The sequence below is a fragment of the Athene noctua genome, chromosome 4 (assembly GCF_965140245.1).
Source record: "Athene noctua chromosome 4, bAthNoc1.hap1.1, whole genome shotgun sequence".
Taxonomy (NCBI): Eukaryota; Metazoa; Chordata; class Aves; order Strigiformes; family Strigidae; genus Athene; species Athene noctua.
The window spans coordinates 63133699-63149772 of NC_134040.1; the positions used below are offsets into that span (position 1 = coordinate 63133699).

Below are 16074 nucleotides of genomic sequence, written 5' to 3' on the forward strand. Positions count from 1 at the left end.
GACGTTCATGTTAGGGAGGCATGAAGCAAAAGAACCAATAGACAGAAAAAAAGAGAACAATGCCATCTGTTAATGTGGTAAGAAAGCACCTGGAAGCAGAAGGAGAAAAGATGACTAGTAAGTGAATTCTTATTGTTTGTTGCTGTTAATACATCTTTGCCTTGGCAAGAACAGGTGAATTCATTTTTGAGCTCCCCATACATTGAAGAAGCATTGGGCACCTCCTGGTGTCAGAGCACAAGTATTGTGGGATGCATTTGAGTGGAAACCATAGCCTGAAAACGCACAACGAATTATACTTTCCCATTTCAAAGACTGATACACAGGTTATCTCAAATTCAATTCCTTCTTTCAAAATACACACGTGTGCATACATATGTATGTATATGTGCCACAGAATAATATCTGTCAGAGGCCAACGATGCTGATCTTAAAGACAAAGTGTCTCCAGGGAGACTGGCAGTCTGTGGTATATTGTTATTATTTTAGCTTCCAAACGACTTCTCAGGATGATAAAAATTTCTTCCTTTTCTCACATTAAGTATGACATTCATAGCCCTCTACATGTATATATATATGTTCACCCTCCTTTCCCTCAATTCATTCTTTATCAACTTACTGGATGGAGTTCTCAATGCGTGTGATGGTGAGGAAAGCTGCTAGGTTTGCCGTGTAGGAGGAGATGACAATCAAAGCAAAAAGCCACCAAGCTCCCATCATCAATCGGGTTGCCAGGGTTGTGTAAGGAACCTCTCCTCCTGTGGGGAAGAAGGAAAAGCAAGAATTTTCATCTGGCAGAAGGAAACCCAGATCCTCGTTGCTCATGCATTGCTGAGGAGAACTAGACCCCACGGTCAACAGGGTAACGGGGTTTACTAAAGAAAGGTTCTTTACTAAACTGATCAGGACTTGGAGCCCCACTTTCTATGCAATGAAAAGTACTGAAGGAAGGCCACACTGTCAGCCGTCATTACTGTATTTAATTTCTTTTGGTATTTTGCCTTTAATTGCAATTCATCTGCCAGTCCTGTTGAGTAATGGAAATAGACTTCAAGATCTCAGAAAAAAACCCAGCAGAAGTAAATTCTTACAATGTTCTTTCCTTAGAGATCTTATCTACAAACCTTAATTAAGTTTTTCTTCTGTTCTTGAGAACATAAAAGTTAAAAACCCCATCAAAACACAATTACTTTTCACAGTTCTGTAGGCAGGCAGATGCTCATGAGAACTATATGTATGTGTAAAACTTGCTGCAAGTGATCCTGGACATGCAAAAAAAGATAATCACATGTACTGAAAAATACAAAATTGCTTTGTATTCCCATAGATGCTTTCCTTTAAAATCCAACTGTCATGTAAACAAAACATTAGCAGCAATTAAACTTACCAGGATGAGTGCACACCACTGCTTGTGTGACCAGAGCCCAGTTTATCAAGCCAGGAAAAGCAACAGCATTATTTTTTATTCAAATAGCTTCCCCCAAAACACACTAGTTCAGGGTCTTTTAAAGAACTCTTTCAGTTAAAAACATATGAATCACAGATTTTTATATGAAGCAAAGAATAAATGTTTTAAAAATACCCATTTTGTCTGCAGCATAAATTTTGTCACAGCCACAAGTAACTACTGGGGACAGGTGAGTGCAAAAAATGCTCATAGTCAACTGCTCAAGACATTCACCCTTTTCCTCTCCCCTATACTCAGCAATTTGAAAAGTTGTCATTATTTCTGAGGTAGCGTTCTTAGATGCAAAATCTTATGACACTACAATACCTGGGATTTGCAAAAGTAGTTTGTTACAGATTCGATCATCTGTAAGTATTTTGTGCTGTATCTTCACTTATGTAAAAACTCCTTCACATTTCCCCAGCAAGTAGGTTTAAAGGGAACACAAATTACAATTATTCTCATTCCAAGTACAAACAATTTTCAATTGCGCACTCAAACGAGATATTTAATCAACACTTGAATATGTTTTCTTCAAAGTTTATCCTACCTACACAAAGCATTGGGAACTCCCCATTTCCATACAAAAAACAAATCTGAAGCTTTTTTCCTACTTCAGTGATGTGGAGTTGTACCATATGAGAAATAACTGACTCCATTAATGTAATATTTTTGGTATTTAAGCATTGAAATCCTTTGCCTTTTAAGAATTCCAGTACTGAAAGACAAAATCTATATTAGACCTGTGCAGTCAGAAGTAAATTTCCTTTTTTTTTCCCCAAGATGCCATGTAATTATCTGAAATAAGAATCCACTGATCATATCAGGAGATACTTTTTCAACATAAGGACTTTCAAAGATGAACAGGAACTTCAACATCTGAAGATCCAGTTTTCACTCCTGCATAAATTTTAAGTGGTTTTTAATAGAATATTTCTACTTCACAATAGTTTTTGCAAAATCTTTGTAACTTTTCATTTAAAAATTATTTTAAATAAAAATACAGCAGACAGCTGTATGAATTTGTTGGCAAAGGCTGTTCGCCCTTGTAACTTTTAGGTGTCAATCCCTGCTGATAAGTATCATATTGAATGGAAATGGACAGAGTGACAGAGAAGAAACCAGTGATCTCCTGGACATGCTTGCATTTTCATTTTTCTGCTTAATAAGGGCAACTTCAGGTTCTCATATTTTTTAATTGAAATGAAATGTCAGAAAAGAGAGGACCACTGAAATTCACACACCCACCTTCTGGTTTTCAAGTGAGAATGCTGTGCAACAAGTCATGGCCATGACCATGAAAGTCATCATAGATGCCTCAGCCACAGCACTCCCCTACCGTTCATACAGTGGAGTTTTCCCATACATCAGTAAGGTTGTCCCCACTATTCAGTGTTATCTTTTATCTTTTTTTTTTTTTTTTTTAACCCATGTTAATAGACTTAAAAAACCTGTGAGTGCTGGTCATCCCAAGTGCTTTTAGCTCACTAGGTGTTTTTTAAGTCATTCCTAATTCACAGTTGTACCTTCTGTATCAGCAGTCAATAAATGAAGCTTGAGGACAAAGCTTGCATCCAAGTACACATACAATAAACACAGATCAAAATAATTAATCACTCCTGTGCCTACTCTAAAATCTTTGCACTGATGCTTCTTAAACCACTATTTCTAAAGCAGGAGTGACACTGCAACAGCATAGGTGCATGATTTTTAAGCAGTACAGGCAGAGTACTTCACCTCTCCCAGCAAAAGAAAGAAATAAACAAAAATCAAAGGAGATATTTTGCTACCATAGCATCATTTCTTTGGCATCTATGAGGAGATTTAATGTGATACGGTCTTGTTCTATTGTACTGTTTGCTAAAACACTTCCTGTACCATGACAGCTCACCTTAAGAAACCTCTTTACTACCTTCACCCAGTTTTGTTTCTAAGGATAAAATTTTCCAGAGTTTTCTTTCAGGCCAAAGTTACATGTGTTCTCAGTGCAGAAGAGTATCAAGTCATTCGGGAGAGCAACAATCATTGGTTTTCCATGAACATTACTATGAAAAAGAGCTACAGACCTAACAGTCGCTATTGTTGACTGTAAATTAGTACTCAGAAGGGACATGCATGTAAACATCCCTGGGATCTGCTTCACAATATTTAGTATGAGTTTCATGTGCGTGGACATCTTTACGGATGACAGCATATTCTAGTTACGAGGGGCTATGCACTGGACACACAGTGCAAGGGAAGAGGGAGTCAAGAAGATGAAACAAGTCTTTCCCTGCTATTGTCTTTCATATCACACTAGCAAAGCTTAATAATCTCTAACAGCAAACGGGGCCACCTGATGCCATGTAAACACACGTTGGTGACCAGAGTAAAATCTATCCTATCACACCTCATTCCTATAGCAAAAACCATCAATGGACTTAACTGGTTGTGGTTACACTAAAAACACTGCTGTTGTAGCATGCTGAGAAACCCTTAAAAATATGAGTTCCACTCATGAAACAAGTGGAAATCACAGAAGAAAGTCAGCAGTCCTGGAGTTGCATTGTCATCTTAAGAGACTGACCTCAAATACAGAGGTTGCACTATTGTTTAGACTTGCCCCTTCCAGTATACTGGCAGAAGGGTGTAACACAGCACAAAATGCCACCACCACTTATGCAATGGCTACAGTTACTAGTATAATCCAGCTAACACTTTTGATGTGTACTAAAAATCATTTTAGAATCTAATTTGCCTTTCAAATTTTCAGATTGCATGTGCAGGAAGGAAAAGATATTTTCCTTAGTAAACCGAACTACAAAAAATCAATCTTATTGGGAGTTTTCTGAAAGAGTTGAATTACTGTAGAAGTGACTAAAAAAAATTACTTTTAGTCCTCCCACTCTCATCTAATGCAGCTCTCCTTCATCAATCCTAGACCAGTTTAATGCTGGCCTACTTCAGATGACAGGCTTAGACTGCAACTTATGAATTTGTTTATTCCCAATTCTTTTCAAGTGCTTCATGCTAAATATCAGAAGGCAAGAAAAATAACGCGTTGTCTTGATAATGCAAACAATATAATGCATAATTATGGCAGACCTAAATATCAGGAAAAACCCACCTTAGGGATAAAATGTGAACCCATACAATTCCCATACAGATATCTAATACCTTTTAAGTTATTATCCCTTGTTAGCAGTAAGTTTAAAGGTCTCTTAAGTAAAAAATTGCAAGAGAGGATTACAAGAGGCAAGAAGAAGGAAGGAAATCATGAGTAAAATGGGCAAAACAGGAAAACTGAGGATCGCAACCTGGTGAGATCTAGTTATTTTATAATTCTGGACTAAATTTAAGTAATTCAAAATGCACAGACTGTTTCTCTAAATATCTTGTTTCAGGGATTTGTCAGTTGTTTGCCTGAAGAAAAACTGCATTCACCTGCATAGTCCAGAACTATGAAAGTGTTTCAGATAGAAATGGAAAAAAATATTTTTGGTGGACAGAAAGAAATGGTGAAACATTTCCTGGAGAAGTTTTAACTGTCGTTGGCATTTCTGAGATCAAGCCTGGTGGCAGCCTTCTTGCTGAAAAGTGATGCAATTTTTGTTACTAGTCATCCAGACAATAAATGGGCAAGATAAGGTGTCCCTCTGATTTAGTATCAATTTATCAACTTCACTGGGAATGCACAATACTTATAAATAAAAATAATTTGCTTAACAGCTCAAAAATATTTTTTTTTTTACTATTACTAAGGTGAATAGCTTGGCATCGCGTCCACAATGTTGAGAAAACTCAGAATTGATTTTTGAGAACAATAATGCCCTTTGAATATTAATTACTAAAATGTACTTTCTAAACAACTACACACACAGAGAAAAGCCATAAACCACCTTTACTCCATGTCCTGAATTTTATAACTGTCCTAAATGCGGGGGAAAGTTGAGACCTGGACTGTCTGATGCAGCTATTCCATATGTGAAGAGAGAGGCTTTCATGAGAAGGTTCTACCCTTCTCCTAAAGGAAGGACATTACAAGAATTACGGCTTGCAATTTCTATTTGTGATAAGCACAGGTGCCAGGGAAATCCCAAAGACTAGGTTCTTATAGACAAAACTCAATTTGTCAGCAGTTCTTACCATCAAGGCTACCCTACCATTCTCACTTTAAGAACATATCTCAGTTGTGAGATATTCTCATATTAAAACTGGCTGTCCATGGCCTGGATGAGCGAATGGTCTGCTGGATCAGTCACTGGCTGGTTGGCTGTTCCTAGAGAGTGGTGGTCAATGGAGCTAAATCCAGCTGGTGGCCAGTCACAAGGGGTGTTCCTCAGGGCTCAGTGTTGGGACCATTTCTGTTCGACATCTTTATTGATGATCTTGATAAGGACATAGAGTGTGTCATCAGTAAGTTCACAGATGACACCAAGTTAAGTGGGAGTGTCGATCTGCATGAAGACAGGGAGGCTCTCCAGAGAGACTTGGATAGATTGGATCGGTGGGCCAACGTTAACGGGATGAGCTTCAACAAGGCCAAGAGCCAGGTCCTGCACTTGGGCCACAACAACCCCAGGCATGGCTACAGGCTTGGGGAGGTGTGGCTGGAGAGTGGCTGGAAGAGAAGGATCTGGGGGTTCTAATTGACAAGCAGCTGAACATGAGCCAGCAGCATGCCCAGGGGGCCAAGAAAGCCAACGGCATCCTGGCTTGTATTAGAAATAGTGTGACCAGCAGAAGTAGGGAGGTGATAGTGCCCCTGTACTCTGCACTGGTGAGGCCACACCTGGAGTATTGTGTCCAGTTTGGGCACCTCAATAGGAGAGAGATATCGAGGTGCTGGGGTGAGTGCAGAGGAGGGCAACGAAGCTGGTGAAGGGCCTGGAGAATAAATCCTATGAGGAGAGACAGAAGGAGCTGGGACTGTTTAGTCTGAGGAGGAGAAGACTCAGGGGAGACCTCATCACTCTCTGCAACTACCTGAAAGGACATTGTAGAGAGGTTGGTGCTGGTCTCTTTTCACAGGTGATTAGTGACAGAACAAGAGGGAATGGCTTTAAACTGCAACAGGGGAGATTTAGACTGGACAATAGGAAAAAATGTTTCACAGAAACAGTGCTCAGACAGTGGAATAGGCTGCTCAGGGAGGTGGTGGAGTCACCACCCCTGCATGTGTTTAAGGGTGGTTTAGATGAGATGTTGGGGGAGATGGTGAGAGGAGAACTTTGTAGAGTAGGGCTGATGGTCGGACTCGATGATCCCAAGGGTCTTTTTGAACCTGAATGATTCTGTGATTCTATAACTTTGTCCAGTTTCAATCCTTTAATCTGCAAAAGTCTCTGCTAGATGTCTGCATTGAGCTGAATTTCTGTATAAGTTTTAACAAGATTTTTTTCAGATAATTTTGAGAACCATGAAAAAGATATTAATTGTGACTGTTTTGTTGAGAAACTCCAATACTATCAAACTTGAAAGCAAGGATCTTGATTGTGCCTGGAAAAAGAAGGTGAAGAAATAATAGAGTGGGTTATTTGGGGACAGATATTGGGTTTGCTTTTTCTTGCAAAAATTCTGTCCACATTCAGTGAGTTACTGGCCTTTGGAAAAAGACACAAAGGACTGGGAGTTGGCTGCAGTTTAGCCTTTAGCTTGTTAGAACAGTCACATCAATTATGCTGTGCATCTGCAATTTCCATTTGCACAAATATAAAGTGTAGAGTTCTGTTGCAAAGTTTAGATCAATGTACGTCTTATGTTTTCTTTGTGAAAGGGACATTTAATAGAAAGTATGTGTAAGGGGAGTAGTTTGTACTAACAAAGAGGAAAAGGCATTTTATATTGCAGCTATTTTTGCCATGAGAAACAAAACCTAAAGTTTCACTGGGCTCTGTTATCTTTACAAAACTCTGCAAAGCAGAGCTCTTCAAAGGCAGAATCTTTCAGGGCATTAGCTACTGTTATTGTTCTTTTAAAAACTTTCTTGATAATATAAAATCTCTGCTGTTTTCAATTGGAAATGCTCAATTCAGCACAGGACAAAAAAAATACTTTACAGTCAATGAAGCCTGTACCTATTTCTACCAGCTGTGAAATAAATGCAGCATGGAAGTTGTTGGAAAATCTTGCATTAATTTTTCTTCTTTTCATTTTCATCCATACTTTTCCATTCTTTCTTGAACTGTGAAGAGTGCATTAATTTCCATAACATATAAGCTGGCATGTCAAAACCTGAGTTTGTAATATTACATTGTGTGCTGAAGTTAACACCCATTGACCACAGCAGGCATGACATGTATTCTTCAACTGGAGACTACAATCCCTTCAATTGGTAATGCCTTCCAAATAAGATTGTAAATCAGTGGCTTAATTCTCTAGCCTTGCAAATACTGGCAGATTGCAGGGGATTGGGAGTAGGGAAGGAACTGAGCATGAGGCAGGGCTGGCAGCCAGATTCTACATGATCTGGACAAGTTCAAGAGCCAGCTATCACTTTTATTGACCAAACCAACTGTTTCTCCCCTATACATTGTGGTTTTATTAAAATGTAGTGGTTTGTTTTTTGTTTTTTTGTTTTTTTTTCTTTTAAATTTATATATATAAAGAGACTTTCAGATATTTGTTTCACACATGAGACATTTCTTCAGGTCTTACTTCCTAAAGGGAGTGCACTGCATCTAGGTATTATTACTACCATTCCTATTAATACTGTGACAACACTCCAAGCATATTAGGTAGCAAGTTATAGGAATTATTTTTTTGGTTCACTGGAAGTAGTAGGATTGGAAGGGAACCAATTTTTTTTTTTTTTTTACTAAAGTGATTATCAAAGCTTCCACCAAATCCAAAAGATCAAGAAACATTTTTTTAAAAAATAAAATAGTAAAAGTCTTGTGTAGCAGGGGTTTTCATTGTCAAGATACTGTCACATAATAGTTTTCTAAAAATAAACATGAAGTAAATGAGAAACAAAAACCACTTCAAAAGAGATATTTGAAACATTTAAAAACACTGAAATATTTAGAAATGTTCATATTTTCTTCTATGTCCCATAAAAATAATTTAGTGAAGCCACTGTACATTCATGGAAATGCTGGTATTCATTAATGTTAAAATTTGAAATATTAGATAAAATGTTGATGTCTATCTTCCTAGCATACAATTCCTAGCCTATTCTTTTTGCTGAACACAAGTCAAACACTGTACTTAAGGGACAAGCCAAACATATCCCGACTATACTGAAAGTCTCCTTCTATTTCCTTTGTTGTCAGCTTCCAGCAGTATTCTCTCTCTCTCTAGGTACTGTTCAGTGTCTGGCTCAGGTGTGGCTCCCAGCAATACATTATAAAGCATTTTTCTGTATGCCACTGGTGTACTTAACATGGACGTATTTTGGTTTCCTTTTTCCCGTTATTTCTATACCCTTCCTCCTTCTTCTCTGGATGATTATGAGGAGAATAACTGTTGCTGTACTCATTGAGAAATACTAATGTCTTGTCTAAATATATATGTTCAATATCAGACATTTTAATGGTGGTATCTTCTGGAAATGTTAAGTGTCTGCCTATATTTGTGAAGTCTTTCAAGTTGTTACATCCATATATAAAGATGGAAGAAACACTTGAGCTGAAGGTTCAGTTTGATCTTTAGGTTTTACATTAGATTTTTTTGGTCAGCTTTCTAAATCTGCTCAACGCTCCAGGACTCAGATCAACAAATAATGGTCCCGCAACTCCTCTTCTAAAAAATTGGGTGAAATTTGTCTGGATTTGCTGATTTGAAATTGTCTGACATTAGTAGCTGTCATTTAACATCCTCTGGAGTTGCTCTTGACATGAACAGTATTTAATTTGCTTTTTCACAATCACAGAAGAGAAATATTTATTGCCTTTCTGGCATAACTATTTTGAATAGTATCACCCTTCACCAAAATATCATTAAGCACCATTATTATTAAAGTTTCTTTAGCTCCTAATAAAAATTTCAAAGCCCTCCTTCCTGTTGACTCAGGTCAGTGTACACTTGCTCCCCATGTAATTTCTCCTGAAGTTTGTAACTTCTTTTTCATGTGATCAATATTCCTTTTTCTTTCTATCTGCTCTATATGTGCCTTAAAGATGCTTCAGCATGAGCAGCGTGAGACTTGAAACATGTATCATTCAGACTGAATGCCTGTATTATATCACACATTTTCCCTTATGTATTACAGATACGCAGTAGAGGATCAAATCATCCTCTATTCCAGTGTGATTTGGTGGCTTACAGCAGACACTGACTCCCATCCCATTTTGTGCTCCAGTCATTAGCACATAGTTCCACAAGAAATCAAGACCAATTCTTTCAAAATTCTCAATGCTCCTGAAACACCTAATGCTATTTTGACAGTGACACTCTTCTTCCCCTTCTGCCTACCTTGTCCCTCTGTCTTCTTATTGTCATATGTTCCTAATAGATTTCAGCAACACCATGAAGACCAAATCTATATTGTATGAGTAACTCCAATTATTGTTTATTACTTATATTTCTCACACTGGTCTATAAGCAATCAAAGAATATGTTCACTTAGTCATTTGGTGCCCTGATTAATTTTTTTTTCCCCTTAATGTCTTACTTCTGAACTAAACAATCACTCTCCCATTTGTTGTTGTTAGTGTAATGATCCCCTGACTAATCCCATTATGCTTACTCCCTGGAAGATTATTTCCTTTCAGCTGGGTGGGAAGCACTGCCCTCATCGCCCTCCCAGAAAGCAAGCAATGATGCTCAAGGAAACTCCTCATATATTTCTCCTCTTTATGTGACAGGGAGAATATCTGACACAATCTTTCTTCTCCTTCAGGCTTATTTCAAATCACTCCTAGTCATCTGAAATATGTAAAGTAATTTGAGAAACTGCATCTTATACATGCTTATAGAGCCTTATCAACAACTCTGGAAACCAGCTAACTTAAGGGTATACGCACAACCTTGTGCAGGTAAATGTAGGCTCCCTCCAACTTCCTACCAAGGAGGCCAGGCATGAGCCAGCTCAAATCTAAAATCCATGCTACCTCGTCACTCTTGGTTACTGCTGGCCAGTAATTACCCCCAAGTTATATTTCATATCTTGCAAACTCCCTCTGAAAATCCTCAATTTGCTACTTCTGTGCATTGTTTGCATGAGCCTTTTGCATTTGACTTGCATACTAAGGCTCATTGCTCAGCTGTTTCCTCATTAATAGGAAGAGATTACCCATGCTGAGATTTCAAATGCTGGGGCTAATCAAGGACCAGTGGCACTGCCACTAAGCCCTCATCAAATTGCAGCCCAGTGTACCCATCTCATGAATCTGGTCAGAGAACCTTGACAGAGAACCTGATGGACAGAGAGAAACACCCAAGAGATGGTCCAAACAACCACTTACAAACTTTTTTGTTTGAAACACAGGTTCAGTCATGTTCTTTGAAACCCTCCTCTCTGAAGCTAGAAAATGTTCTAGCACCAAGTGCTATCTAGGTCTAGTGCTACCTAGTGTAGAACACTGCAGCCTACTACAGTGTTGGCTCACCACTGTGTTAGTAACCTACAGAGTAGGTATAAGTTTGAGTTTCTGCTACTTCTATTGTCAAATTATTTTTCTATCTGTCTTCAAATACCAAGCCTGCCCAGGTTGCCACCTCTGCTTCAACGACTTCACTCTAGTGACAGAGAGCTAATCATTTGGCCACCAGACTCCCTTGTAAAACTCTACCAAGATACAGCAGGAACTGTCATAGACATCTTTGAATAAAATTTTGTTTGAAAATTAATCTGCAAAAGTCTGTCAGACAGAGATCGTCACTATATGCTTCCAATCACTTGTTTATACAGAGCTCCCTTTTTCTCCTTGGATCTAATTTATACACAACAGTAGTTAGAGGCTCTATAAAGCTGAAAAATAATTCACGGCAATAGCACTACTAAGAGCAAATCAAGGAGGGCAGCCAAATACAACATCTCTTTAGGTAAATGAGAGTTGTACCTATAAATGTCAGCTTTAACTCTGTCTTATTCCACAGGTACTGAATACAGCCTTTCTATAATATTCACCATTTCCATTTTGAGAACGAATAGATCAGAGTCTCTTTTAAATCACTCCTAAGCTGCTACTAGACCTACAATTCAGCCTCAGAATAATCTAGATAGAACCGTGCTCTGTCTACTACTACTTTTTAAAGCTGCTGCTTTTTTATATCTGTAAACCCAGTTCAAAACCCAATGCCTTATTCATCCTAAACATAATGATCAGGTCTGCAGAGAAGAAAGAGAATGAAAAAGGAGAAAACTTGTTTCATGGGAGAAGTAATAGCAAGCCAAAATCAAAATCAAAATCTAATGGACTTTGTTTAAAGAAGGCTGTATTAAACAAGTTCAAGCCTCTGATTAAAAATGAGAACAGTACAATGATGAACATTTATACTCCCTTTTTCTACTCAGGAAGTTTTAGATAAAACCCAAACGTTTAAATATATAGTGAAAGTATAAAAAAAGGGTCTAATAACTGCATTCCAGAAGAAAGGGATCTAATATGATAATGGAGAGTCTAACCTCTTTTCAGCTGAGTTGAGATTCCAATTTTCTGCATCACTAGCAATGATAATGTTACACAAACAGTATTCAATCATTAAATTAATTCCCATTAAATCAATGTCCTTAAAGGCCAAACAGTCCTTTAATAATTACCTGATTAAAATGATGTTAGCATAACATATTAGTTATAGTATATTTATAATTCCCTTCCCAACATTAAATCATTTTTTTCCACCCATTTTGCTGGAATGGTAACGATGAAGCAGAAGTTGGGAAGGGAAGCACGTAATATCACCACATAGCAAATGTCTGCGGTCTAGCTTCTCCTGGTATTGTTGATACTTCAATATACATTAAACAGACTTCTATTATGTAGTATTTACAGTATGAAACTTCAAGTGCTATAGGAATTAATTCCTGGCTTTTAAGCCTAGACCCACAAAAACAAATTACTTCTTTCAGATATTAACAACTTTGCAGTGGTCAAATTCCATCTTTAAGCAGAATTAGCAAAATATGATGTTTTCAATTGAAAATCAAAGTGCATCACAGATAAAAGAAAATGTTACAAATAACAGCGTGCAGTAATTTCATGCTAATACACTGTAGTGACTTCTGTAACATAATTACACAGAGACAAGGGATGGATAGACTTTAGAGTGCTTCTAAAAGTTCTGGAAAATGTATCATAAAAGTATATTTTGTTTTCCTCTTCTGATGTTGTTACAAAAGAAGAGTAATGACTGCAGCTAAAGGTTGAAAATGGAGGCATCTACTTGTATTTGCTGAAGTTACTGGGAGCTTTTTGATGCAGCATTATTAGACATATCCAGATGCTGAAATATCATGGAAATCTTGATATTTAAAAGTAAATATTTTGATTGCTGTAACTATGACCAGATTGGAACCGTAAGGCTTGCTTCACACCTCTAATGAATAAGTTGGCCAATATCTCTTGTATTAATGCTGCTGAAATGCATTGTTTTATCAGAATACGTAGCAGGGTTTTAAATTTAATTTTGGGGTTACCAAATAAAGTACCATTCAATTACATAATCATAAATGACTGTTCAATAAACTTAGCAATTTTACCAACAGCTGTTTGCTCAAAAGAAGCTCTGACCAGATGATCTTTCATTGCCACTTTTACAACACAGGAGAATAATTTTATGTGATATAATTACACATACATGCAGAGGCAAACACAGACTAGAGCTCAATGTTCATGTGTAAGAAACACAAGTAGTTTCTGGGGATCCTCTTCTGTACCACTGCAAAGTGTGTTTTTAAGATTGCACCTGAATGCACACCTGTATAAAGGCATGACACTTGCAGCCACTGTGGATGCATCAATATGATACATGCTTCCTCGTAGTTTAGAGAATATCAACACCTGATCTTAATAAATAGCCTTGGACACATCATCTATGGTACATATTCTGTGTTCAGTTTTGGGCCCCTCACTACAAAAAGGACATTGAATGACTCGAGCGTGTCCAGAGAAGGACAACGAAGCTGGTGCAGGGTCTGGAGCACAGGTCGTACGGGGAGCGGCTGAGGGAACTGGGGGTGTTTAGTCTGGAGAAGAGGAGGCTGAGGGGAGACCTCATGGCCCTCTACAGCTACCTGAAAGGAGGGTGCAGAGAGCTGGGGATGAGTCTCTTGAACCAAGTAACAAGTGACAGGACAAGAGGGAATGGCCTCAAGTTGTGCCAGGGAAGGTTTAGACTGGATATTAGGAAGCATTTATTTCCAGAAGGGGTTGTTGGGTGTTGGAATGGGCTGCCCAGGGCAGTGGTGGCGTCCCCATCCCTGGAGGTGTTTAAGAGTTGGGTCGACATAGCGCTGAGGGATATGGTGTAGTTGGGAACTGTCAGTGTTAGGTTAATGGTTGGACTGGATGATCTTCAAGGTCTTTTCCAACCTAGATGATTCTGTGATATTCGTAAATGCCTTAGAAGCTGTCACATACAGTTTGCATAGTGGTGGCCCTTCCACAGACTACTGACAGTGTTACATGCAGTGCCTTCTGGGCTGGCAGAACTAACTGTGCACAATGGACTAAAACCAGGCCATCTGTACCTACAATTAACATTAAACTAAACAATGTCATTAATGAGGTATTAAAGTGCTGCTTTAGCTAAAAGCCTGTCATGGAGGACATCATGAACACAAGGGAGAAAGAGTCCCCTTTGGCTGAAACTGAGCAACTATGAACCAAGCAAAACAAAAGACAATTCAGAGACCATAAGGGCACACAATAATTCCAGTCAAGTCTCTGTGTCTTTTGACAGGTACTTTCCCCCATCATCTTTTTTTTTACCTCTGCTCTGCTCTGTGACTCCAGATTTTGTGGGTGAGGAGAACTTTTAAAAAAGATCACATACTGAAAGATAGCTTTTTGTTTGAACTTTAGAAGTATTTTAAAACACTTTATAAGTCTGTTCTTGCAAGCTTTCCAAGCATCCATCATCACAGTGGCACCTGACTACTTCAGAAACAAGTGAATCACAGACATCTTGCATATGTTGGTTCAGTTTTCATGTCACTAATTCTAGTTATCCTTTATTTTTCAGAGTGCTTCTCTTCAATGAACTCCTAACCTTACAGAATTCAATCATCACTCATGCAGGAGCTCTAATTATGTTCCTAAATAACACATTTTAGAATTTAGACTAAAATTCCACTTCAGGTACATCTGTAATGTTGTTATCAAAGTGATCTCTAAAACTCACATGACCTGAAGTAGTACTATGACAGTTCATAGTGAACAGAGGAAAGAAGAAAACCCTCATCCTGTTAAGTTTCACAGAGAATAATGCTATAATGTCATTTATTGATGAAAATCAATACAAATGCTTATGCTTGAAAGTTGAATAACATGGTTTTTACTGCAAATCAGTTATCACCCTCCTTAAGATCATGTCTCAGATTTGTTAGAAGTGAAAAGCAACTACAAAGATGACTTTACTGGATATGGAGGTTTTTCCTCTTTATGGCTAGATATAGAAATGAAAGAAGCTATTGTAAGAATGGAGTACATACTTATACCTAAAAATGTTCTATTAGCAAGTATATCTGGGAATGAACAATGAACATTCCCACTCAACAGATTTCTTCTCACTGTTCCTTAACAGCCTATTTGCAGAAGACTTTCTACCTTTCCCCATTCACTTACATCTTTACTCTAACCTAGTGCGAGGGAAGCAGATTATTCAATCAAAACCACATGTGTTCCTTCATCTCAGTTTCTGTCTCGTAGATGAGGTATTGCACATTTTTAACACAACACCATCTCACTAACTTCAAAAGCACTAAAAAGGTAAAGTCCTGCTTTATGATCCCTCCCTCCCCTATTGACAGTGGAAGAATAAAAATTAAGCAGTGGGAGGTTCCTACACCAGGATGCTACTGTAATGAAGGCAATCCCCTTAATTTGCATGCTGGGAAGCTGACTAAATAAAAATACAAATAAAAACCCAACAGCTCTTGTTTTCCCATATTTGCTGAGAGTGGACCTTCATCTAAGCAGCAATCAGGGAAAGCAATAGGCTGGTTAACTTAAAAAAAAGTTTAACTTGGTATCATTATTTGCTTCCTTTCAATATTAATTTTGGCCTACTCCTTTTATACATATTTTAATATTACAAGAGGTCTGAGGAAATAAAACTCAACAGCTGAAGAAGGGAGACTTTCCTGGCAGCAGCTTAAAAACCTCTTTGCTACTCCTGTCTTTACAGTTTGCAGACAATTTTCCTGGCATCTACCCACCAGTTGGTGTTATGAAGAAATGCTGCACGGGAAGATACAGCCATGGCACAGCTGTTGCAGAGGAGGGACTCCCCATAGACCAAAAAAGCAATGGAAGACTACCATGGGTTCCTCTCTAAACTCACGTTCATCTGGTGCCTTCGATATCCTCTGCTGAAAAAGGCTTATCAGTTTATAGATGAAATTTCTGTCATCCGAGAAGAGGGAGAGTATTTTTAATAAAGCTAAAATTCATTTCTCACTTCCTCCCTACCTTAAATGGCCAAAATTGACAACTTAACCATAAGCTTCAGTACATGAAAATCAAATAGCTGGACAAGTAAAG

General features: G+C 38.1%; 1 protein-coding gene across 3 annotated transcripts in view; it reads right to left on the minus strand.

Moving 5' to 3' along the window:
• GRID2 (glutamate ionotropic receptor delta type subunit 2) overlaps positions 1-16074 on the minus strand; it is a 748418-nt gene that overhangs the window by 108867 nt on the left and 623477 nt on the right. For all 3 annotated transcript variants that reach the window (XM_074904010.1, XM_074904009.1, XM_074904011.1), the window contains one exon: positions 620-758. In XM_074904010.1, coding sequence (XP_074760111.1) covers positions 620-758 — 139 coding nt within the window. The remainder of the gene's footprint in view (positions 1-619; positions 759-16074) is intronic.